General features: G+C 45.2%; 1 protein-coding gene across 1 annotated transcript in view; it reads left to right on the forward strand.

Annotated features, from left to right (window-relative positions):
- The window catches only part of pcnx2 (pecanex 2), a 52,272-nt gene that overhangs the window by 12,144 nt on the left and 14,133 nt on the right, over window positions 1-25,995 (forward strand). The window contains exons 7-29 of the mRNA XM_056291800.1: window positions 3,537-3,731; window positions 4,734-5,207; window positions 5,431-5,608; window positions 6,215-6,359; window positions 6,666-6,808; window positions 8,731-8,809; window positions 9,107-9,242; window positions 10,287-10,426; window positions 10,598-10,751; window positions 11,190-11,222; window positions 12,102-12,273; window positions 12,700-12,810; window positions 14,314-14,405; window positions 15,058-15,167; window positions 15,783-15,891; window positions 16,566-16,658; window positions 16,840-16,990; window positions 18,075-18,216; window positions 18,542-18,719; window positions 21,624-21,732; window positions 21,871-22,000; window positions 23,357-23,415; window positions 25,611-25,826. Of these exons, the coding sequence (XP_056147775.1) occupies window positions 3,537-3,731; window positions 4,734-5,207; window positions 5,431-5,608; window positions 6,215-6,359; window positions 6,666-6,808; window positions 8,731-8,809; window positions 9,107-9,242; window positions 10,287-10,426; window positions 10,598-10,751; window positions 11,190-11,222; window positions 12,102-12,273; window positions 12,700-12,810; window positions 14,314-14,405; window positions 15,058-15,167; window positions 15,783-15,891; window positions 16,566-16,658; window positions 16,840-16,990; window positions 18,075-18,216; window positions 18,542-18,719; window positions 21,624-21,732; window positions 21,871-22,000; window positions 23,357-23,415; window positions 25,611-25,826 (3,349 nt within the window). The remainder of the gene's footprint in view (window positions 1-3,536; window positions 3,732-4,733; window positions 5,208-5,430; window positions 5,609-6,214; window positions 6,360-6,665; window positions 6,809-8,730; window positions 8,810-9,106; window positions 9,243-10,286; window positions 10,427-10,597; window positions 10,752-11,189; window positions 11,223-12,101; window positions 12,274-12,699; window positions 12,811-14,313; window positions 14,406-15,057; window positions 15,168-15,782; window positions 15,892-16,565; window positions 16,659-16,839; window positions 16,991-18,074; window positions 18,217-18,541; window positions 18,720-21,623; window positions 21,733-21,870; window positions 22,001-23,356; window positions 23,416-25,610; window positions 25,827-25,995) is intronic.

Genomic DNA, 25,995 nt, shown 5'->3' on the forward strand with positions numbered 1-25,995 from the left:
TTTTTCCCAATTCTTTTCTGATTTTCGCTCATGTATTGACTCATGTGCCTATTCAGCTTAGCTGCTATGATGCCTGACAGGATCTTCCATGTTGTGGGGAGGCAGGTTATCAGCCAGTAGTTTGAAGTTGTTGTGCCCTTGCGGGGATCCTTCATGATCATAATAGTTCTCCCCTGCGTTAGCAAGTGAGGGTGAGACCCTGATGTTAGCAGCTGCTGCATTTGTGTCACCAGGCATTCATGGAGTGCTGTTAGCTTCAACCAGTAGGCATGAATCATGTCAGGGCCTGGTACGGTCCAGCTCTTCATGTTTGAGACTCGTCATTGGATGTCAGTCACTGTGATGAGAACTGGTTCTTGTTCTGGGATATTGTTGTGATCTGCTCTTGGGCTCACCAGCCACTGGGCGTTGGTGTTGTGTGATGCCTCCTTTTCCCATATATCCTTCCAGTATCAGTCTGTCTCTGCTCTGGATGGGTCTGATGTTTTCCCCTTGTATATCTGCAGCAGAGAGTACACTTTGGATGGTTCTTTGAGGAACAGGCCATTTATATATATACACTACCGTTCAAAAGTTTGGGATCACCCAAACAATTTTGTGTTTTCCATGAAAAGTCACACTTATTCACCACCATATGTTGTGAAATGAATAGAAAATAGAGTCAAGACATTGACAAGGTTAGAAATAATGATTTGTATTTGAAATAAGATTTTTTTTACATCAAACTTTGCTTTCGTCAAAGAATCCTCCATTTGCAGCAATTACAGCATTGCAGACCTTTGGCATTCTAGCTGTTAATTTGTTGAGGTAATCTGGAGAAATTGCACCCCACGCTTCCAGAAGCAGCTCCCACAAGTTGGATTGGTTGGATGGGCACTTCTTTGAGCAGATTGAGTTTCTGGAGCATCACATTTGTGGGGTCAATTATACGCTCAAAATGGCCAGAAAAAGAGAACTTTCATCTGAAACTCGACAGTCTATTCTTGTTCTTAGAAATGAAGGCTATTCCATGCGAGAAATTGCTAAGAAATTGAAGATTTCCTACACCGGTGTGTACTACTCCCTTCAGAGGACAGCACAAACAGGCTCTAACAGGTACTATTTAATGAAGATACCAGTTGGGGACCTGTGAGGCGTCTGTTTCTCAAACTAGAGACTCTAATGTACTTATCTTCTTGCTCAGTTGTGCAACGCGGCCTCCCACTTCTTTTTCTACTCTGGTTAGAGCCATCACAAATGTGATGCTCCAGAAACTCAATCTGCTCAAAGAAGTGCCCATCCAACCAATCCAACTTGTGGGAGCTGCTTCTGGAAGCGTGGGGTGCAATTTCTCCAGATTACCTCAACAAATTAACAGCTAGAATGCCAAAGGTCTGCAATGCTGTAATTGCTGCAAATGGAGGATTCTTTGACGAAAGCAAAGTTTGATGTAAAAAAAATCTTATTTCAAATACAAATCATTATTTCTAACCTTGTCAATGTCTTGACTCTATTTTCTATTCATTTCACAACATATGGTGGTGAATAAGTGTGACTTTTCATGGAAAACACAAAATTGTTTGGGTGATCCCAAACTTTTGAACGGTAGTGTATATATATATGTGTGTGTGTGTGTGTGTGTGTGTGTGTATATGTATATATGTGTGTGTATATACATGGTGCGAGGCAACATAGCTTTTATTTGCCGGGTGTTTTTTCTTTGTTGTTTAGCCAGCTTGGCAACTGATGAATGCGTGATACACAAAACAGACTTGTACTGCTATGTATTAAAGTTTTTTTTCCTATATCTATCTTTATATACATATATACGTATATACGTATATACGTGTGTGTGTATGTATGTATGTACACTACCGTTCAAAAGTTTGGGATCACCCAAACAATTTCGTGTTTTCCATGAAAAGTCACACTTATTCACCACCATATGTTGTGAAATGAATAGAAAATAGAGTCAAGACATTGACAAGGTAAGAAATAGTGATTTGTATTTGAAATAAGATTTTTTTTACATCAAACTTTGCTTTCGTCAAAGAATCCTCCATTTGCAGCAATTACAGCATTGCAGACCTTTGGCATTCTAGCTGTTAATTTGTTGAGGTAATCTGGAGAAATTGCACCCCACGCTTCCAGAAGCAGCTCCCACAAGTTGGATTGGTTGGATGGGCACTTCTTTGAGCAGATTGAGTTTCTGGAGCATCACATTTGTGGGGTCAATTAAACGCTCAAAATGGCCAGAAAAAGAGAACTTTCATCTGAAACTCGACAGTCTATTCTTGTTCTTAGAAATGAAGGCTATTCCATGCGAGAAATTGCTAAGAAATTGAAGATTTCCTACACCGGTGTGTACTACTCCCTTCAGAGGACAGCACAAACAGGCTCTAACAGGTACTATTTAATGAAGATGCCAGTTGGGGACCTGTGAGGCGTCTGTTTCTCAAACTAGAGACTCTAATGTACTTATCTTCTTGCTCAGTTGTGCAACGCGGCCTCCCACTTCTTTTTCTACTCTGGTTAGAGCCTTTTTGTGCTGTCCTCTGAAGGGAGTAGTACACACCGGTGTAGGAAATCTTCAATTTCTTAGCAATTTCTCGCATGGAATAGCCTTCATTTCTAAGAACAAGAATAGACTGTCGAGTTTCAGATGAAAGTTCTCTTTTTCTGGCCATTTTGAGCGTTTAATTGACTCCACAAATGTGATGCTCCAGAAACTCAATCTGCTCAAAGAAGTGCCCATCCAACCAATCCAACTTGTGGGAGCTGCTTCTGGAAGCGTGGGTGCAATTTCTCCAGATTACCTCAACAAATTAACAGCTAGAATGCCAAAGGTCTGCAATGCTGTAATTGCTGCAAATGGAGGATTCTTTGACGAAAGCAAAGTTTGATGTAAAAAAAATCTTATTTCAAATACAAATCATTATTTCTAACCTTGTCAATGTCTTGACTCTATTTTCTATTCATTTCACAACATATGGTGGTGAATAAGTGTGACTTTTCATGGAAAACACAAAATTGTTTGGGTGATCCCAAACTTTTGAACGGTAGTGTATATATATATATATATACACATACACATACATACATATATATACATACGTATACATACATACACATACGTATATACGTATGTATGTATATATATGTGTGTATATATGTATATATATATATACACACGTATATACGTATATACGTATATACGTATATATATATATATACACACACACACACACACACACACACACATACATACATACATACATACATACATACATACATACATACATACATACATAGATTGATTGATATAGATATAGATATAGATATAGATAGATAGCATTTTTTTCTGGAAACCATCAATGGTATAGATAAAAGTGCTCAACAAATGAAGAGTGGAATATTAAGATACTATCATCCATTATCCAAAATGCCTATCCTTACTCAGAGTCACGGGATGTTGGAGCCTATTCCAGTGTGTGCGTGTGTGTGCCCGTGTGTGATTTCCTCCTGAATGTCATTCACACTGCATTTTTCTCTGCCAGGCTGAGCCGTTGGAGGAGACATATTGCTCTGATGAGATCGCGGTGGTTCTGGTGGACAACTCCGTTCCTGGACCGACGTCAGCCCATCTGGATGACAGCGACACCGTGAAGATAATCATCACCATGAGCTGTGACCCACAAACTGCTGCTCAGTTGGAGGAGAGTGTCAAGCAGAGCCTCCTGGAGAACGCACAGGTACAGTGGGACGACTAGAGTTGTTCTGCTGTCAAATGTTTGCCACGAGCTCTCAAGCGGGCCACATTGTGCCCCCGTTTCAAATAAAACAAATGCATTGGCAACATGGCTGTCAATTATTAATTGTCTGCTGACTGCTGAATAATCAAAATAATTGCGGCAAATGGGCAGAAATAAGAAAAAGTAAAAACTTAAATAGCATGAATTCATATTCAAAATATTACCAAAAATTAAGATGACAGCAGTTTGTAGTATATGTATTTATAAAACATGAGTTCTTGCGCCAATAAAAGCCGATTGAAATGCTTACATCCCAAGTTGTGGCCATCCCTCAAAAAGAGAAGACAGTAGCAGAATGTTGAGTGTACACTCGACGACTTGGCTGTAGCTTCTTATTTGAGTATCCTTCTATTTATCACCTTTAAGTTACCTTATTCAGTATTTCAGCCAATGCTAATCACTGCTGCAGATGATTAGGTGGCGGTGATTAGATTTGCCTCTGTATGACCTGCTATGAAGACCTAAGAGACTAATGGCAATGAGGTAGGTAGACAACAGTAAATGGTTGTATGACAAAAGAAGACTTTAAGTGAAAAGAAGACATTACAATTGTTGTATCTCAGGAAAGCTATTAACTGTATTAGAATAATTTATAGGAATGCCGTTGGAGTACTATGATACTATATGAGGTGAAAATTTTATGTTAAGTGGTGAATACCATACAGAATGGTCACTGTAAACACTTTACGGAGTACCACAGACACACAGACACAGGTTCCTGTAGCAGGAATATTGATGTGAGGTTTAACTAGAGATGTTTAACTTAATCAGAGATTGTAGTGTGCGATGCAGGTGATCTATCTGCCACCGTGGTGTTTCATTTGAAAATGATATTGTGTTTTATCAAAAAGTCTTTGTGATATGAAAGGGGAAAGAATATGAAACTCTTGAAAGTGATATTGCATAATTTTTTATTTTTTTTGCCTGCGTGTTTGCGGGCAGGCTCAGAAAGAAGCAGGAGAGTGCCATATCAAAATCCCTGTCATCACCTTTGACTCCCCGGAAGAAGAGAGGGAGGAGGGTGAGGAAGGGGCCAGGTCCGAGGATGAATCCACTCCAAAGCAGCTAGAGATGATGAACCTGAGTGAAGAATTCCATCTTTGCAGGGAAACACTAAGTTCTGAGTCGACCACGCTCGAATGTCCAGATCCTGACCAGGAGCATCTGAGCACTCAACTCACCAATGACAACATGCCCAGCCCGCAACTGACCAATGACAATAGTTCGTCGGGCATCGATGTCCACTCCCACCCTGACGACACGGACTCTCCTGATCTCAATGTGGATTCGGAGGGTTTCCTGCGTTTGCCGCCTGCGTTTGGTCGGTACGGGCCTGGAGGAAGGACTCACATCCGTGGGCTCAGCATGGACAGCGGGAAAGATGCTGTTCTACTGTCAGACTGTTCCCGTAACACGGTACGATTGTATTTTAGTTTTGTCAATTTGTAGTCTAATTTCTGTTGTGACTATCTGAATCAGTTTGTGACCATTTTTACCCATCCATCCATCCATCCATCCATCCATCCATCCATCCATCCATCCATCCATCCATCCATCCATCCATCCATCCATCCAGTCATCCTCAAACATAAACATGAAAAAAAAGAAGCATTTATTCACCTGTCTGTCTGTCATTCAGACCACCATGACCAGTTCTAAGTCAGACCTGGAAGCCAAGGAAGGCCAGATCCCCAACGAGTCCAACTTCCTGGAGTTTGTTTCTCTGCTGGGCTCACTTAGCACCAGAGGAGGTGGTGCCAGTTCAAAGGAAGAGGAAAAACAGGAACGCAAAGAGGAAACAGGAGCTGGAGAGGAAGGTGAGTGTGTTTGTTTCCTTTCAAGCATAACTTGGAGGTAAAGTCCACTCTGACACACATAATGTGCTCCTGTCCATCCTACACAGGTGTGACCCTATGTGAGTTTGACTGAGTGAAACATCACCTCTCGTTTGGTTTACTGCAGATTAAACTCATATATCCCCTGGTCTACAGTTAACAGGATGTTGGCTGTTTTTAATCCTTCTTTAAAAACATCTATTTTTTGTTTGCTCCTCTTTATCAAGGACTGTTGGTGGCCTGATTGTGTTGCCCACACTGTGTTATTGTTTTACAGTTGGGACTTTGTGTAATAGACAATAAAACGTTTGGTTTCTCATTCTGATTCTGTGGCCACACACACAGACTGTGTAACACTCCTTATTAGGTGGTAAGTTAACACTTAATCTAGGTTTACAATGTATTTTTACTGACCGCCACATACTGTAATAATTTTTACATTTTGGATTATCAAAAAATGCTGCTGAACTGTTGACCATGTAATGACTTACAATGGCATCCAGGGGTGAATGAAAACGTGCTTCTTTTTTTTTTTGCTATCAGAACTTCAAGTCAGAATTGATGAGAAATGTTTGGGTGTGTTTTCAGAGCACGAGACCCCCAGACACGATGACGCGATCACAGTGTCGAACACTGACAGCCAGCCCGAGAGACCAAACCCACCCAACAGTCTGGCTACAGACACCCTGCAGACCGTACCTCCCTCACACATCCCAATAGTCTCCCCTGACAGGTAGATATGCCTCGACTGCAGATTCCCATGCAATTAAAAAGGTACATAGAGACTGGAAGACACACAAACATACACACAGACTCATAGACCCATACAAATCCTTCCAAAGAGACACTCTTATTTAGATGCAAACACACATACTTCTAACATACTCATGAACACACATGTACTGGATGTGTGTGACTCCAATATGACCAAGGTTCAAGTTTCCCTTAGATTCATCGAGATGCTGGTGGATGTCATTCAAAACCATACAATGGTCCTTTACTCTTTAGTAAGGTACATTTTTGATTATCCTGCCCACAGTCCCCAGACAGACCGCGAGAAGGACCCGGATTACGATTCCTTACCCTCCCAGACCTCCCAGTCTGAGAGCTCCATGCTACAGGTCATCTGCCGGCCAGAGGCCACCAACAAAGAAGAGGCTTACACCTTCCACACTGTACACAGTAAGGTTCACCCCAGTGCCCTTTCCACTATTAGTATTATCAAATATGGGCAGACTAACCGTGAAAAAGCACTGATGCGGTGTCTGTAGGTCCCGAAATTATTTTTCAATGGCTTAAATGATGTCATTTCAATTCAAGGTCTTGAAAGGTCAGAGTTGTAGCAAAATAATGTGATTTGAGTCTTAAACTGTGTTTAAGACGTTTTAACCAGGGGCATCTGGGTAGCATGGTGATCTATTCCGTTGCCTACCAACACGGGGATCGCCAGTTCGAATCCCCGTGTTACCTCCGGCTTGGTCGGGCATCCCTACAGACACAGTTGGCTGTGTCTGCGGGTGGGAAGCCAGATGTGGGTATGTGTCCTGGTGGCTGCACTAGCGCCTCCTCTGGTCGGTCAGCATGCCTGTTCGGGGGGGACCGGGGGGAATAGCGTGATCCTCCCACACGCTACGTCCCCCTGGCAAAACTCCCTCTCTGTCAGGTGTAAAGAAGCAGCTGGCGACTCCCACATTGGAGGATGCATGTGGCTCTCCCCGGATCGGCCGAGGGGGTGGAGCAGAAAAGAAAAAAGGGGGAGGGAAATCCAAAAAAAAAAGAAAAAAAAGATGTTTTGCTGCTGAGATGCCCCTTGATTTCTTAGTCCAATGCTAAAAATGATGTACCCAAACCTAAATGGCTGTAGCTCTCGAATACATTTGAATATTTGCATAACCATGGTCTCTCAAGAAAGGTTAACGCTGTGTGTAGTGCGTTCAAGTGTCAGATTTAACCTAAGTGCGACTGAAGTGGAGTTGCAGAAGCTCAAAATGCAGTGCAAATTGAATTTTGTCTTTGCCCAAAACAGAGATCATTATTTGAGGGAAAATAAACTCCACATTGGCTTCATCTCTTGACCTTATGACTTAGTTGAGCTATTCCCATAGTTGTTAGAAGTTGCCACTTCAAATATGATGAGATATTACCAAAATATGAACATTTTACATTGTTTTTAATGTGGCTATGCGTAGACGGATCTTTAAAATACCTGTTTGGATCATCGAAATGACCACTTTATGCCAAATTATGTTACGGGCTTTTTGGAGGGTGCAAGACGACATGTTTTGTACCTTTCATCTAGGCAGCCGCAGAGGGGGGCCGGTGTTCGTGAGAAGGTTAAAAACATTGGTTTTCTGGTTGTACTGCTCAGTGGGTGATAAATCAGCCCACCTCACCTCTATTCATTTTATTTATTTTATTCTATTCTTTTTGTTTTCACAATATTTCACCTGTCAAACCAACTTTATATTTCATCCTATTTGGCATTACAAAACACCACAAATGTGGTTTTCTGAAACTTGCAGACAGCCAGAAATAAGGCACCCGCCCTCACCCCCCCAACCCCCAGTCAGGAAATAATGATTTACCTTATCACAGTTATAGCTCCCGCAGAACATTGTGCTGTTGTGTGCAGTTGATAAGATGGGATGGATGAAATACAAGCACTCAGCAAAACAGTGAAAAACACAGTGTGAAAGTGTAACTGAAGTGCCGTTAATGAAGTGCCGTTAAGATAAGGTCAGTTTGGGGAATCTTTTTGTGCTGACCCAATTACGAATCACAGTGAGCCGCTGCAAAAATCTGTGGGGGAAAAACAGCCGGCAGTTCATTATTTCAGCTTTGGATGCCGCTCAAGAGACTGATAAAGGAAACGAATTTTATCTGGAGTGGTTAGGAAAAAAAGAAGAAGAAGCGAAACCAGCACTTGAGTCATTCATTTGTACTTTTGCCTTGTTTGGCTTTCCACAACTCCTCTACTAAGCGATATATACACGCAGTAATGTAGACTGCACCTGCAAATCAGTTGAATGTTAGTCACGGCACATTGGCCACACGGCGTGTGGTGCAGCTTGTCTGTAATGCGTGTTACATGTCTACTGCACCAGGAGACAGGCCTCGGAAGCTGTATGCGGAGAGAGCCCTGAACCTGCCTCTGGGAGCCGAGCTCATCACTGGCAACATGTGGTACTGCTGCCCTCTTCCTATTCTCCCTGCCTGTTCTTCCCCTTCTCTCACCGTATGTCCCTCCGTATTCTTCTCCCCTCTTTACCGCCAATCCCATTTCGTTTCCTCTCCCTCCACTTCTCCCTCCTCATCTCCTTCTCCCCGCACTCAAGCTCTCGCACTTTCCCCCTGTCTTTCTTTCATCCTCCCTCTCTGTAATGATGACCTGCTGCTTGCTAGATAAATAATTCTGTGTGTGTGTGTGTGTGTGTGTGTGTGTGTGTGTGTGTGTGTGTGCGTGTGTTTGTGTCTCCTCAGTGACCTGCTGTCAACTTCTTCCAACTCAGAATGCCAGGACGGCCTGGTGGGCGGTCACTCCGACTGCCCGTTCCAGCGCCGCATCATCCCCGCCCACAGGCTTCGGCCACGTAGAACACACCCCGAGATCTTCCAGGTGTCTTTCAACGTCTGTTGTCCTTCCTTTAGCGGTATAATGCGGTGTCCTGTTTTCCTTCAGGGCGTCGATCTCTACTCTGCTCTCCTCTATTACCCCGTCTCTTATGTGCTGCTCTTTCATTTTATTTTTTTTCTATTTCATTTCATTACAGTCCTACCCCAAGCCATGAGCCATTAGTTTCTGTGACAGTGTAGAGTAATGAAGGCCAAACACAAGATCCTCCCTTGCTCTGTCTCTGCCTAACTGAGATTAACTGTATCTTGCTAGCTGTGACTCAGCTGCAGTCTATATAGCGGTAGTCATATATCAGGGCTGTGGCAGCCCAGCTGATAGCCTTGCATCTATGCTAGCAGGGGCGACAGCAACTGGAAGTGGAAGCGGTTGGTTTCACCTCAAACCTCATCTACTCCCAGTTGCTGACTCGTGAATTTGAATAACTACATGCTGTGTAGGTGTGGGCATGTGTTTGTGTGTGTGTGTCAAGAGGAAGGGTAGGATTTGTGTGCCTGTTAAGTGCTGTGGGTTGACATTTAGGTACCGGGATAGTCATTACAGAAATGTCCCAAGTATGAAATCTTATCCTTTCTCAACCTATGAGGCCATTTAGTTTTTGGGGGTTTTTTTTTGTCATAACAAAATGATGTTTCCCAAATGCATCAGAGAAAAAAAATAAAATCCTATCTCCACAGCAGATATATAATTATGCTATTGCAGAAATATCCCAGCGGTAAACAATTTATTTCCATTTCGTATTGAGAATTTTCACACATAATTAGGATTTCCGAAGTGAAGCGAACGTAGGAGGTTTGAGATAAGATAGGACACGGCCATGACTTGAGGATTTGCTTCTATAATGGCAAAACAAGATGCTTCCTTCCTGTGACATTTATTTAAGTAAAGATAAGACAAACAATTTATTTTTGTTGTGGATTGAGGCCCCCGGCTTTTAATATAAATGTAAATGATCTACGATTACTGCATTGTATAAATATGGGTAGTAATTATTCAAGTGTGTGTGTGTGTGTGTGTGTGTGTTAGGAGGAGGACTCTTTGGACGAGTCCTCGGAAACATCCACACAGGAGAAGCCGACCAGGAAGCTTTATTACAAGCTGGCTTTGTTTCCTGGGAAATGGATTAACATCCTGTATGACCGACTCACCTTGCTTGCCCTACTGGACAGGTAACATGCCAGCCCAGCCTCCAGCCATGCTTTGTTTGCTCTCCATTGGAGCGAACCAAACAGTGCACCCCCCCACCCCACATATGAACACATCCCACAGATGAACGCCATTAATTGATTAACTAGCTGCTGAGTATACTAAATCAAAGTTTACTCGCTGTGTTTGCGTAGGAACCAGGATGTTCGGGAGAACTTGGTAGCGGTCTTCATGGCCTTCCTTGTCTCCTTTCTCGGCTTCCTCCTCCTTAACCACGGCTGTTTCAAAGACTTCTGGGTGTTCCAGTTCTGCCTGGTTATTGCCAGCTGCCAGTACTCATTACTAAAGGTAAGAGGATCCCTAACCTCTGTTTTTGGTAGAAGCCAGGAAGTCACCTGGGGCCATTTTTCGGACTGACTTGCTAGCCACGCCCCTGTGTCTAATGTGGCAGACTCTGGTGGGTGCTGACCGAACCGAGTCACCTACAAAATTCATAGATAAATTAGTTGAGCAAATTGGGTAGCTCAAGGGTTTAGTTTTTCAACTCTGAGAGTCTCAAACGGGCTACCAATTTACTTCTGCGGTCTACTCGCAACAACAGCAAAACACAAAATTATAAATGATGTGTTAATTGTTTAAGATTTTAATTATTGCATTCATTACATCTAAATGAAAGATGAATATCGATCTGATTTACTGTAAAGGGAACTGAGTAAAGTAGTTGGTAACAGTAGTCTTTAATTCAGACTGGTGATGAAGAGTTCGTTTTGTTGCTTTGTCTTGCAGAGTGTCCAGCCAGATGCTGCCTCACCAACACATGTGAGTCTGACTTAGTCGCTGAACCTCTGAAGAGACCTCATGAGAGCCTCATTTCAAGGAGTTACTCCTGTACAACACGACACTTGCCCATTAGAAAGCATGGCTTGGTGTCCGGGTGGCGTGGCGGTCTATTCCGTTGCCTACCAATGTGGGGATCGATGGTTCGAATTCCCGTGTTACCTCTGGCTTTGTCGGGCATCCCTACAGACACAATTGGCCGTGTTTGCGGGTGGGAAGCCGGATGTGGGTATGTGTCCTGGTGGCTGCACTAGCACCTTCTCCGGTCGGTCGGGGCGCCTGTTCGGGGGGGGGGGGGGCTGGGGGGAATAGCGTGATCCTCCCACGTGCTACGTCCCCTTGGCGAAACTCCTCACTGTCAGGTGAAAAGAAGCGGCTGGCGACTCCACCTGTATTGGAGGAGGTGTGTGGTAGTCTGCAGCCCTCCCTGGATCAGCGGGGTGGGGGGGGGTGGAGCAGCGACCAGGACGGCTTGGAAGAGTGGGGTTATTGACCGGATAAAAATGGGGAGAAAAGGGGGGGGGGTGGCTTAACTCCTGCCTGCTGTGTGTGTGTGTGTGGGTATGCTTGTGTGTGTGCAATGGTGTGTGTACATTTAACTACTTGTGTTCAGTTTTACCATCTATGCATGCATGCGTTTGTGTGCACTTGTGTTTGCGTATGTCTTTTTACATATGTATGTGTGGTATCAGTATGTGTGTGGTGTGTTTTCTACGTGTGTGTGTGTGTGTGTGTGTGTGTAAACGTGTGCACGTTACCAATGTTGCGTATCTGTATATGTATTTGTGTATGTGTGTGTGTGTGTGTGTGTGTGTGTGTGTGTGTGTGTGTGTGTGTGTGTGTGTGTGTGTCTTACCCCAGGGCCATAACCAGCTGGTGGCTTACAGCCGTGCGGCCTATTTCTGCATCTTCTGCGGTCTAATCTGGCTGCTGGAGCAGCTGCTGAGGTGGAAGGATCTTCCGGTCTCCACCCTGTATGGTGTCACCATCGTCTGTCACGATGCCCTCGGCTTCCTCCGAGACCTGCTAGTGGGTATGGTTAATATACACACATTGGGAGACGCACACACACCACACACACACACACACACCACACACACACACACACACACACACACACACACACACACACACACACACACCACACACACACACACACACACACACACACACACACACACACACACACACACACATGGCATGGGTTTAGATGTGCATACACTTGCACACAAAGGCACACAGAGGCTTGAACACGTGCACCAAGTAGAGGAATGACGATGCAGAGACACGGTGAGTAGTTTGCAGATACATACACGACATAGCAAAGTCTTTAACCGACTCTATTTGTTATGCTTATTCATCTACTTATTGTTGTTGTTCATCAGTTTGAAATGCCCTTTTATGACATGTATAACCTTAACTTTGTCCCTCCCTTTTCTTTGTGATCTGGACGAGGCAGGTTTTACTTACTGCTTCCCCGTTGCCTTCTTGGTGGGCCTGTTCCCTCAGATCAATACCTTCATGATTTACCTGCTGGAGCAGATCGACATGCACTTCTTTGGAGGAACAGGTCAGTGGTGCTACCTGCAACTCTCCGTCACGTTTGTACTTCAGCGAGCCCTGTGAGAGGCAGCTCAGTGGTTGCTTGGTCCACACCGTGTGGACTGTCCGGGTTCATCCGGCTTCCTTTCATGTTCCTTTCAGTTTTCTTCGGCAGGCAAAACCCGTAATGGAGACTGTCTCTGGTGTGGAGCCAATTTTACAGTCCCACTAATCAAAGAAATAATGTGAGGATAAATGGGTTCATGGCTGGACATTTTGATTGCTTTAGCGATCCAAAAAAAATTAAGAAGCAGAACACTTCGAGATAAAGGATTGATGGAGATCTGTAGCCACCATCTATTTGAGTCCATCACTCCTGACATTGGATCCTGTACTCCATCTCACTGCCAGACTTGCTCACCTCTGTAGCTAGATAGCAAAGTAAAAACAACTAAAAAAAATCCCATATGAATGTCTTGAAAAATAATCCAGGTAAGGAAATCACAGAAAGTTGAATCAGTTCATCTGGACGCAGCGTTTATTGCGAGAAAAGCTTCATCGCTCATCTGAGTGACGTCTTCAGTGTAAACTGACTGCAGGTATCCCCACATAAACAGCACAGTGGCATAACCACCGAAAACGATCGGTTTCATATGCAAATTACCATGACCATTAACTAGAGTTAGAATGGCCATATGTACTGCTCACAGAGGATGGGGAATAGTTGTAATCACAGCATTGTAAGATTGCGACGGATGTACTCTTAGCCCCCCCCCCCATTCCCTCTTCACATAGATGGCCCCATTCAAACCAGTGTTCCTCCCTATCAAGGATGTGCACATCCCGATCCTTGAAAGAGTGGCCACTGGCCTGTAAATGGGTGTAGCCCATGGAGTCTTGGCCTGACACGTTAGCTCTCCTGTGCTGTACCATCCTCTTGGCTAACAACTGTTTGGTTTCTCCGATGTACAAGTCAACTGGCAGCATGGTAGCACAGTGGATAGCATGGTCGCCTCACAGCAAGAAGGTCCTGGGTTCGAGCCCCGGGGTAGCCCAACCTTGGGGATCGTCCCGGGTCATTCTGTGTTTGGAGTTTGCATATCCTCCCTGTGTCTGCGAGGGTTTCTTCTGGGTGCTCCGGGTTCCTCCGTCCAAAGACATGTAGGTCAGGTGAATCGGCCGTACTAACTTGTCCCTAGGTGTGAATGTGTTGGCCCTGTGATGGGCTGGCGGCCTGTCCAGGGCGTCTCCCCACCTGCCGCCCACTGACTGCTGGGATAGGCTCCAGCTTCCCCGTGACCCCGATTGGGATAAGCGGCTTGGATAATGGATGGCTGGACATGTCAACTGATTCAACTTTACGTGTTCCCACATGAACCCACACTGTGTCGTGCTAACGTGCTAGTAATTTGCTGCATGTTGATTCACGCTATCTGTATTCTCGCCTTGGTATCACTGAACCTTTTTATGCATTTCTTGAAGATTTGATAAAATAGTCACGCTAAGCTAGCGGTGCCTGTGTGTCCCTCAGCCGCCACTGGCCTCCACTCTGCAATCTACAGCATCCTGCGCAGTCTCTTAGCTTTGTCTCTACTCTACGGCTTCTGCTTTGGAGCTCTCAAGGTAAAAACTAACTGGGTATACTGGCTGTACAGGAAAGAGATTAAAAGGGGTTTGTGTGTGCGTGTGTGTGCGTGCATGTGTGTGAGAGAGAGAGTTGTATTGAATCGGTGCCCATAGACAGACTGTAGGAAATTGAAAGCCGTTATAAATAGCCGGCAAAATCACCGACTGAACTCAGAAGAACTGAAGCAAAGCATAAAGTGCTGCTAGTCATCTTTCATAAATGACTGCTGGGACACGGGGAGACATGGGTGGGTAGTGTTTAAGTGCTGCAGTGTTCCTTCAGGTCCGGAAAAAGTCTTCAGTGTCTCGAAATAGATCGTCCAAACTCAGTGCTCTTAACAGGTTTTGAGTACGTTGTGAAGTTAAGATGAAACATTTTGACATTCAAATTCAGTTTAAGAGGTCTTAGAAATGTGTCTGTCTTTCAGTGTGCTGTTTTTTAATTTCAAATGAGGAAATTGGCCCTGTCCTACAGGCCTGTATTTGGAAATTATACATTGTTTTCTTGTTCACAATATTTCAGGTGCTGCACTAATCTTATGTTTTGCTCTAGCTGGTGTAAAAAAGTTGTGTGTGTGTGTGTGTGTGTGTGTGTGTGTGTGTGTGTGTGTGTGTGTGTGTGTGTGTGTGTGTGTGTGTGTGTGTGTAGGAGCCATGGGATGAGCAGCACACCCCAGCTCTGTTCTCTGGTTTCTGTGGCCTCTTGGTTGTCTTCTCCTACCACCTCAGTCGGCAGAGCAGCGACCCCTCCGTGTTACTGTAAGTGTCAGTGTGCAAGTGGATCTGCAGTCAGATCGATACTGTGACAGACGGTAATTAAAGACTAGAGCGCCACGGGGAGAGAGATGGATTAATAGACAGACGGGTGTACGTAATATCAGGTTGAGGGACAAACAGTAAATCAAACAATTATCCACTCAAGATGAATATTTTTTGGATCGCTGTGGCATTTATCGACTCTGAAATTCACCATTTTGTGCGTAAACGTCCTCTCCTTATCCTTGGGGATGGATTAGAGATAAATCAGAGCAATATTTTTGCATGGTTTTACAGTTAAGCGGGGGTCAAACAAATCTCAGTATTTGTAAAACTGAGTGTTGCAGCGGTATTAGTTAACATGGAGGAACCCCAAACTTAAAACCTGAGGTTATCTGAATTTGACTCCACAATCTCTCAGCGAATTCGTTCATGAAATATTCTAGCTTTTCCTCATATTCACAGAATTCAGTTTGGGGGAGTCATTAAAATCTGTGTGCTGTGAGCCTCCCCTAAACGAAGGCGTTGATTAATCGGTAGCTGAGATACAGCATGTTGCTGTTATCACGCATCCGGTCTCCGATGTTTTCTCTTACAAAAGTAATTCATTGATTTCAGATCCCTGATCAAGTCTAAGCTAATGCCGGCTCTGGTAGAGAATGAGGAAGAGGAGGAGGAAGACTCGGATATTAAAGACCCGCTCCCGGAGAAGCTTCAGAACTCAATGGTGCAAACAATAAATTGAGATATAGATAAAGAAACATGTTTATCTAGAGGCATCCAGGTAGCGTAGCGGTCTATTCCGTTGCCTACCAGCACGGGGATCGCCAGTTCGAATCCCTGTCTTACCTCTGGCTTGGTCGGGCGTCCCTACAGACATAATTGGCTGTATCTGCAGATGGGAAGCCGGATGTGGGTATGTGTCCTGGTGGCTGCACTAGCGCCCCCTCTGGTTAGTCGGGGCACCTGCTCAGGGGGGAGGGGGAGGGGGAACTGGGGGGAATAACATGCGCTACGTCCCCCTGGTGAAACTCCCCACTGTCAGGTGAAAAGAAGCGGCTGGTGACTCCACATGTATCGGAGGAGGCATGTGGAAGCCCTCCCCGGATCAGCAGAGGTGATGGAGCAGCGACCGGGACGGCTCAGAAGAGTGGGGTAATTGGCCAAGTACAATTGGGGAGAAAAAGGGGCAAAAAATCCATAAAGGGCCAAAAAATCCGTAATACATAACAGGAGTGCAAAAATGCATGTCTCATTCCTGTAAATACAGGCAAAAAACAAACAATACGACAAAAACATAGTAGGTAACCATGCTCCTGGATGGTTATGACAGACAGTCATATTTCTCTCTAGTGTAAATCGTAGAGTTTAACCATTATCCTTCCATTTTGCTCTCTGCAGAAGGACATCCTCCTGTCAGATGTGATAGTGTGCTCTGTTGCCTACATCCTAACCTTCGCCGTCACCGCTAGTACAGTCTTCCTCTCTCTCAAGGTGAGTTCCCTGTTTTCCACCTGTATTGGGACAGCTTGAAGATACACCCAGCTGAAACACATTATTTGTGTCTCGTGTACTTGTTAAGGACGGCCGGCTGCAGCGTAAATGTGTTTTATCACTCAGTGTATCGTGCACGCTGTTGTGTATTTCTTTCATTTATTCGCCGGCTTATTTTCAGCCCTTTGTGACCATCGTGTTGTATGCGCTGGCGGGGACCGTAGGTTTCGTCACCCACTACCTGATCCCCCAGCTGAGGAAGCACCACCCGTGGCTATGGATCTCCCACCCCATCCTCAAGACCAAGGAATACCACCAGTTTGAACCCAGAGGTCAGGCCACACAACAGGCCATTAGGGTTACAGTTGACTGCCATCTGTAAAAGGTTGGGACCAGATTATGATTAAAGAAAAAAAAAAAAGGAGATGATTTGTTTTGAGATCATTTTAAAATAATAAATGATAATAATAAATAATTAAAATAATAATGTTGACTCAGATACACAAACAAAAACCTCTGATTAAACAGGACAAGGTTTTTTTTTCCATACACAAAATGGCCCAGTGACGGCTGGTGGGGATATTGGGTGGGTGGGCTAATAAACACATCGTGCCCATCAATAGTTCACACTGAAGCAACAGCAGCATCACACCCGAGATACCAAGTTACAGCAATGACACATTATACCTTGTTATAGCAGGTGCTCTACAACAACACTATAGGGAAATACCCACAAGAATGGCCTGATGCCAAAAAACTCTGTATCTGCCTCTTCTCTCTCTCTCTCTCTCTCTCTCTCTCTCTCTCTCTCTCTCTCTCTCTCTCTCTCTCTCTCTCTCTCTCTCTCTCTCTCTCTCTCTCTCCTCTCTCTCTCTCTCTCTCTCTCTCTCTCTCTCTCTCTCTCACACACACACACACGCACACAGTGGGGAACAGAAGAGTGAGTTTCAAAGAAGGTTGAATGAGTTCATCTGGATACAATGTTTATTGACAGATACGTGTCATCACGCAACTAAGTAACACCTTCGGTTTCGGCTGACTGCAGATATCCTCCCCCATGTAAACAACACAGGGGCATAACGACCGAAACCAACGGCCAGTTTCACATCCTTACCTGGATTATTGAGCACGCATAAAGACACTTTTTAGCGATCATTTTCTCATCTTTATTATAAAAGATAGCGAGGGCTTAGCCCCGTCAGCCCATTTGTACCAGCCGTCCCAGCGAAAAACCCATCTGCTCAAAAAAGAAAAAAAAAAAACCCAAATAATATGTCGTTGTTACTGACAGCTGTCACGGAATAAAGACCAGAGATTAAGCAGATAAAAACATCCTTCTGAGAAACTTGGCCAAGTCTGTCGGGGCCAAGCTCTTGGGATGTGTCAGTCTAACAGGTGTGTCCCTCTTCTGTCCAGAGGATGCTGTGCTGATGTGGTTTGAGCGACTGTACGTCGGCCTGCTGTGTTTTGAGAAGTACGTGGTTTACCCCGCCATCGTGCTGAGTGCGCTCACTAACGACGGCTTTGCCCTCAGTCACCGCAAGAAGCTGGGGATCCAGTAAGTGACACACACACACACACACACACACACACACACACACACACACACACACACACACACACATACATACTCACATACTGTCTTTTATGGTAGGCCAGGCTGGCTGTGTATGTGAATGTGTGTTGTTGATGGGTGTGTACATGTGCAGGTGTGTGTGTGTGTGTTTGTACATACATGACTGTCTGTATACATGTACGTGGCTGTGCACATGTCTTTGTGTCTGTCTACCTGAATGTGTGCAGCGGCCTACCCATTAAATTTTCTGGCGGGTGCCTGTAATAGCTTGTGTCTTTCATGGCTCTCTCCAATCACCTCCTTCCAGCTGTGATGTTTTTCTGATGACGGTTGCGGGTCTCAAACTCTTGCGCTCGTCCTTCTGCGACCCCAGCTTCCAGTTCCTGACACTCCTCTTCACGCTTGTGTTCTTCCACTTTGACTGTCCGCACGCCTCCGAGAGCTTCCTGCTTGACTTTTTCCTCATGTCCATCATCTTTCACAAGGTCAGAAAGTGATGTCAAAGGTGGCGATGATGCTGTTTGTAGTGATGGCTGATAAAACGACAGCTCTTTCCTCGCAAAGTGTATATGTCATATGGGGTACAGTTTTAAAGAAAATGTTCTTGCAAAGGGGCATCCAGGTGGCGTGGCGGTCTACTCCGTTGCCTACCAACACGGGGATTGCTGGTTCAAATCCCCGTGTTGCCTCCGGCTTGGTCAGGCGTCCCTACAGACACAATTGGCTGTGTCTGTAGGTGGGAAGCCGGATGTGGGTATGTGTCCTGATCGCTGCACTAGCGCCTCCTCTGGTCAGTCGGGGCGCCTGTTCAGGGGAACTGGGGGGAATAGCTTGATCCTCCCACATGCTACGCTTCCCTGGCGAAACTCCTCACTGTCAGGTGAAAAGAAGTGGCTGGCGACTCCACATGTATCGGAGGAGGCATGTGGTAGTCTGCAGCCCTCCCCGGATCAGCAGAGGGGGTGGAGCAGAGACCGGGACGGCTCGGAAGAGTGAGGTAATTGGCCAAGTACGAGTGGGGAGAAAAGGGGGTGGGGGGGGGATCCAAAAAAAAAGGTCTTGCAAAAAGATTTTCCCAGCTATTGATGAAATACCTGTTTTGTTTGTGATGAAAACACCCAATTAGGAGCAATGGAGACAGATTCACTACCGTTAAGCAAAAATTGTTCAAAACTCACATGAAATTGAAACTTGAAAATACGAAACCGAAGAGGTGGAGTCACACCAAAAGTTACTCGCAGTTACTCCCGGCAAAAAAACAAAACAAAACAACAAAAAAACCCAGTGCTAATGGTTTTATTTTTGCAGGCAAGCTGGTGATTTGCAGGCTTTGCTGATATGCATTCAGATCAACAGTCCGACTGAGATAATGGTTACTGGGGAATACTGTAGTTGTGGTTATAAATAGACAAACACAGATGGCACGCACACAGACGTAGACCCATGGAGACAGACAGGGTGCACACAAACAGGTGGACAGGCAGATAGATACAAAACTATCAAAGGGACACTTCTGTGCAAGGTCAGGACTGTCCATGTATGCAAGTGGGCTGATGCTGTTCAGTGATGAGGGCACACACATCGATTCCCCCAGGCTGCAAAATAAACATAGAGTAGAAGAAAATTAAAAAAAAAAAACAGCTGTTGAAAAGAGCTCATTGAAATTCAAGCTGAAATGTTATGGAAATGATTAAATTCTTACATTTTATACGAATACTTAGGGGTATTTATCATGTTATTCATATTTAACAGCGTTCAGCTTTGGAGAAAAGTACATTGAAAATTGTACGCAGGCAGGGATATTACTTGCTGGCTAGTTGTGTGTGCACTTCCTTCTCTATTATCTACAGATGTCTAATTTATATGAGCTATGAACTCTCTCTGTCTGTCTGTCTGTCTGTCTGTCTGTCTGTCTGTCTGTCTGTCTGTCTGTCTCTCTCTCTCTCTCTCTCTCTCTCTCTCTCTCTCTCTCTCTCTCTCTCTCTCTCTCTCTCTCTCTCTCTCTCTCTCTATATATATATATATATATATATATATATGTATGTATAAAACCCTTTTCCCACTGGCCAAAAAACCCACTAATGTCCACCTTTGGTCAATGTAAAATGGCATGAAACAGGCTTGTACTGTCTCATAAAGAATTTACTTGACTCACTGGATTATATATATAGTATAGTGGGCAGCCTGTCCAGGGAGTCTCCCCGCAGCCTGTCCAGGGAGTCTCCCCGCCTGCCGCCCAATGACTGCTGGGATAGGCTCCAGCAGACCCTCGACCCTGACAGCAGGATAAGCGGTTTGGATGAATGGATGTTTAAACACTTGGGGTCAACTGTCCAAAGTAACGGGGAGTGCAGAAGAGAGGTGAAGAAGAAAGTGCAGGCAGGGTGGAGTGGGTGGAGAAGAGTGTCAGTAGTGATTTGTGACAGAAGAATATCAGCAAGAGTTAAAGGGAAGGTTTACAAGATGGTTGTGAGACCAGCTATGTTATATGGTTTAGAGACAGTGGCACTGATGAAAAGACAGGAGGTGGAGTTGGAGGTGGCAGAGTTGAAGATGCTAAGATTTTCACAGGGAGTGACGAAGAAGGACAGGATTAGGAACGATTATATTAGAGGGACAGCTCAGGTTGGATGGTTTGGAGACAAAGTAAGAGAGGCAAGATTGAGATGGCTTGGACATGTGTGGAGGAGAGATGCTGGGTATATTGGGAGAAGGATGCTGAATATGGAGCTGCCAGGGAAGAGGAGAAGAGGAAGGCCAAAGAGGAGGTGTATGGATGTGGTGAGGGAGGACATGCAGGTGGCTGGTGTGACAGAGGAAGATGTAGAGGACAGGAAGAGATGGAAACGGATGATCCGCTGTTGCGACCCCTAATGGGAGCAGCCCAAAGTAGTAATAATAGTAGTATATATATATATATGTGTGTGTGTGTGTGTGTGTGTGTGTGTGTGTACATGTTGGTCTGTTTCATAAAACCTTCAGCTCACATTTTCATGCCTGTATTCGACAAAAAAAGGAGGGCTGAGGAAAACAAATTTAATGGGTTTTTCCCCCCAAAAGAAGCCTGTGTATGTGTGTGTGTGTGTGTGCGCGTGTGCGTGCGTGCTCCTTTTTCCTGTGTTGTCCATTATGCATGAACAGGGGGCCAATAGGGGGCTGCAGGCTAATTATTCCGTACAGCTTTGTTTAACACTTGACCTGAGCTGTTAGACCCTGATTTCACTGCTGGTGGTGGAAATAATTTAATTCCTCTTAAAGGGACCGAGTTATTGAAACCAGGAAAGGAGTGAAATTTAATTCCCGTCCTGGTGGCCAGCGGGTCTTCTGTTTTGTGTTGGCAGTTCTGTTTGTGTAGGCCTGATTGCCCTGCCGTTTGTGTTTGTTTACAGATGCGCGATCTGCTGCTGAAGCTTCATTTCATCCTGGTTTACATCGCTCCCTGGCAGATTGCCTGGGGAAGCGCCTTCCACGCCTTCGCTCAGCCCTTCGCTGTACCTCGTATCCTTCGCCGTGTCTGAATGCGTGTACTTGGATGTGCACGTGTGTGTGTGTGTGTGTGTGTGTGTGTGTGTGTGTGTGTGTGTGTCTGTTTCTATTTACTTTCCTTTACCTGCATGTGTGCGTGTGTGTGTTCAGACTCAGCCATGCTGTTGCTCCAGACCCTGTTGACCACCGTCTTCTACACTCCCCTGGCCCCCTTCCTCGGCAGTGCCATCTTTATCTCCTCCTACCCGCGGCCTGTCAAGTTCTGGGAGCGCAACTACAAGTAAGGCCCCCACGGAGAGGAGGCAGTGGGGTTTTGGGGAGGGGGAGGGGGGGGTTGTTGCTGGACAGAAAGCATGTTAGAAAATGCAAAAGCAAGTGCGAGGTTTAGTGAGGCGTAGAGACACTTGCAGAGAGAGAGAGAGCTAGAGAGAGCTAGAGAGAGAGAGAGAGAGAGAGAGAGTGGGCTAAAGGAAGTGCTGTAAAACCAGGGAGGTAAAAGCAGATACAGAGAGAGAGTTAAATGGGGGGATGTGGAGGAAGAGGAAGGGGTGGAAATGTACATCGAAGAAACCCTGTCGTGAATATGTGACCACTCATGTTCTCGACTAGGCCGAGGAACAGACAGGCACTCTTTTTTTTCTTCCCCCTCTCTCGTTCCATTTCCAGCCAACCTCTCCAACCCCAGCCGCCCTCTCATTTATTGATGGGGATGACTGTTTCTACCTCAGCTCACAGAGCGTCGCAGAAGCACGCTGTCCTCGAGCTATGCCAGACTTCTGTTGTATAAACCCCAGCGGTTTGACCGAAAACACAGCGCGGCAGCAGCTGTTGCTGAAGCTCCTTGCTCTCTTGAGTAAACGCGGTGTAGACGGCAGGAATGAAATGAGTGAATTTAATGTCTCAGACGGCATCGTGTACCCCTGAGGTCAGAATCTGATCCCGGTGCCTTTGGAGATAGATCTGTATGTGCAGTGTGAGCGCCATGCTAGAGACGTGCAAATGCAAAGACCAGAAAATGGCATTATCTTTAAAAAGAGCGATTAAAAGGGCAAAAACAAAGAGGCGAATGTCAGATATTGTCATATATTGTTGTATGTTGTACTGGTTGTAAAGCCCTTGGGGGCTTAATTCCATGTGACTTTGGGCTATACAAACAGATTTGACTTGAGGCAGGGCGACAAACAAGAGGGCTTTTTTTTGTGCAATATTTAAAGAGTTTAAATTGAAGTTTATGAGTTTTGTTGTAGCACAACCGTACAACCTGCCTGATTTTGTCCGACCTCACTGTGTTGAACTAGGTGTTTAAAGGTACCGACCTTCATTTCACCCTCTAATTTGCTGAGAAACTCAACATCAGCCCAGTTTTAGGAGTATTTCAATGGCTTTTAATAGGCAAATATATTGTCTTGCTTCAACATTTTTTCGACCTTTTCTCTTTGTTGCCATTTTAAGAGACAGCGTGGCTGCTATGATCCATGTTACTTTGATAAAAATCATTATTTATAAAGTTGGGAAGGTGTTTGTAACATTGCGTAAGTGGCAGTGATTTTCAGCTCCATTTTAACCGTCTCACCATGCATGTTAAGGCTGACTGATCGATATGTTTAAATCCCGTCTAACCTCCTTCTGTTTGCAGCACCAATCGTATTGATAACTCCAACAGCAGGCTGGTGTCCCAGGTGGATAAAGAGACCGGTAAGGCCTCTATTTTATTTTATTTTATTTTATTTTGATTTTGGGATACTTTATTGATCCCCATAGGGAAATTACACTTTGCATTTAACCCATCCTAGCTGTGTAGCTAGGGGCAGTGGGCAGCTGCTGTGCAGCACCCGGGGACCACCTCCAGTTCGTCTTGCCATGCCTCGGTCAAGGGCACAGACAGGAGTAGTAACCCTAACATGCATGTCTTTTTGATGATGGATGAAACCGGAGCACCCGGAGAAAACCCACCGCAGACACAGGGAGAACATTCAAACTCCACACAGACATGACCTGGGATGACCCCCAAGGTTGGACAACCCCGGTTTTCGAACCCAGGACCTTCTTGCTGCGAGGCGACAGTGCTAACCACTGGGCTACTGTGCCACCCATGCCGTTAGTCCAAGTTATTAGTTTGCTCCTCCACTCAGTTCCCATCCAGCACACTAGATCTTCTTCTGATTCTCAGTATGCTGCGTACACCACTTGACCTCAAACCAGCGAGCCGACAAATTGTTGAAGAAATCAATGACTTGGGGGGGGGGGGATCTAAAGAGAGCTGATGATGATTCAGGATGCCATGTGTAGTCCAGCTTGAATCCTGATGTCTGTTGTTGAGGGGTATGATGAATAACAAATCAAAGTGACTGAGACAAACACATTTAAACAGAAAGGTGGCTGATGCGTGGCGTGTTTGCCAGTGCTGAAGTGATTAGTTGATTAATCGATCAGTTGATCAACAGAAAATTAATTGATCACAATTCTGGTAATCGTTTGAGTCATTCATCAATGAAAAATATCAAACATTTGTTGCTTGCTGTTTCGTAAATGCTGAGATTTGCTTGCCTTCTGCTGATTTCTATCATGATGAAATGAATTGTTTAAGTTTTTTTTTTTGGCTGTTGGTCTGACTAAGTAAACAGTTTGAAGACCTCACTTCTAATGGACTAAATGATTAATCAAAAAATAATCGATTATGAAAATAATCAAGCCATCCAGTCCTTGTATAACCCAAGTGAGAGCTGTGTCCGCATTCTCAGCACAAAGTCAAACACGTTTTCGGTGGGTGTCAGACTCCGCCAAGGTTGTCCCTTGTCTCCAATTCTGTTTGTGATATTCATGGACAGGATCTCAAAGCACAGCCAAGGTGAGGAGTGTGTCTATTTTGATAATCACAAAATTGCATCTCTGCTCTTCGCAGATGATGTGGTTTTGTTGGCTTCATCAGAACGCAACCTCCAGCACGCACTGGGGCGGTTTGCAGCTGAGTGTGAAATGGCCGGGATGAGAGTCAGCACCTCCAAGTTTGAGGCCATGGTTCTCTACCGAAAAATGGTGGATTGCTACCTCCGGGTTGGGGATGAGATGTTGCCTCAAGTGAAGGGGTTCAAGTATCTCGGGGTCTTGTTCACGAGTCAGGGTAGGATGGAACAGGAGATTGACAGGCAGACTGGTGCAGCATCAGCAGTAATGCGGACGTTGTACCGGACCGTTATGGTGAAGAGGGAGCTGAGCCGGAAGGCAAAGCTCTCAATTTACCAGTCAATCTTCGTTCCAACCCTCACCTATGGTCATGAGCTTTGGGTAGTGACCAAAAGGGTGAGATCACGGAAACAAGCAGCTGAAATTAGTTTCCTCAGTAGGGTGTTTGGGCTCAGCCTTAGAGATAGGGTGAGGAGCTTGGACATCTGGAGGGAGCTCAGAGTAGAGTCGCTGCTCCTTCGCATCGAAAGGAGCCAGTTGAGATGGTTCGGGCATCTGATTAGGATGCATCCTGGGCACCTTCCTTTGGAGGTTTTTCGGGCACGTCCAACTGGGAGGAGACCCCGGGGTAGACCCAGAACTCCTTGGAGGGACTACATGTCCAATCTGGTCTGGGAACATCTTGGGATCCCCCAGGAGGAGCTGGAGGGTGTTACTGGGGAGAAGGACATCTAGAGTGCCCTACTTAACTTGCTGCCACTGTGACCCGACCCCAGAGAAGCAGCTGATGATGAGATGAAAATAATCAGCCGACATCTTCCATGTTCAAACACGCTGAGGAGATATTACTGGTTGCACTTGATGCATAATTTGCTGTGAACGAAGAACAAAGCAAGTCTTCTTTTTTTTTAACCTTTAATCCCCTGAATCCATTTACAAATGTCCATCTAACAACCATTCGTTTTCCCTCCATCTTGTTCTCCCAGGCTGTGACGATAACAACTTAAACTCCATCTTCTACGAGTACCTAACCCGTTCACTGCAGCATTCGCTATGTGGCGACCTGATGTTAGGACGGTGGGGCAACTACAGTGCTGGAGACTGCTTCATCCTGGCCTCGGACTACCTCAATGCCCTGGTCCACCTCATCGAGATAGGCAATGGACTGGTTACCTTCCAGCTGAGGGGTTTGGAGTTCAGAGGTAGTGTGCGACCGAGGGTTATTGCTGTTTTATGTGGTGCTGCTGGAGGCCCGACGCTCAATTCTTCCCTCCTTCATGCCCTCCTTATATCCCTCTTCTCCCATCCTTATTTCACTGCCCACAATAAAAGTTAATTTTGCCAGCGATAAGGGAATGGATTTGATCACTT

Source organism: Lampris incognitus, chromosome 13, assembly GCF_029633865.1.
Source record: "Lampris incognitus isolate fLamInc1 chromosome 13, fLamInc1.hap2, whole genome shotgun sequence".
NCBI classification, from domain to species: Eukaryota; Metazoa; Chordata; class Actinopteri; order Lampriformes; family Lampridae; genus Lampris; species Lampris incognitus.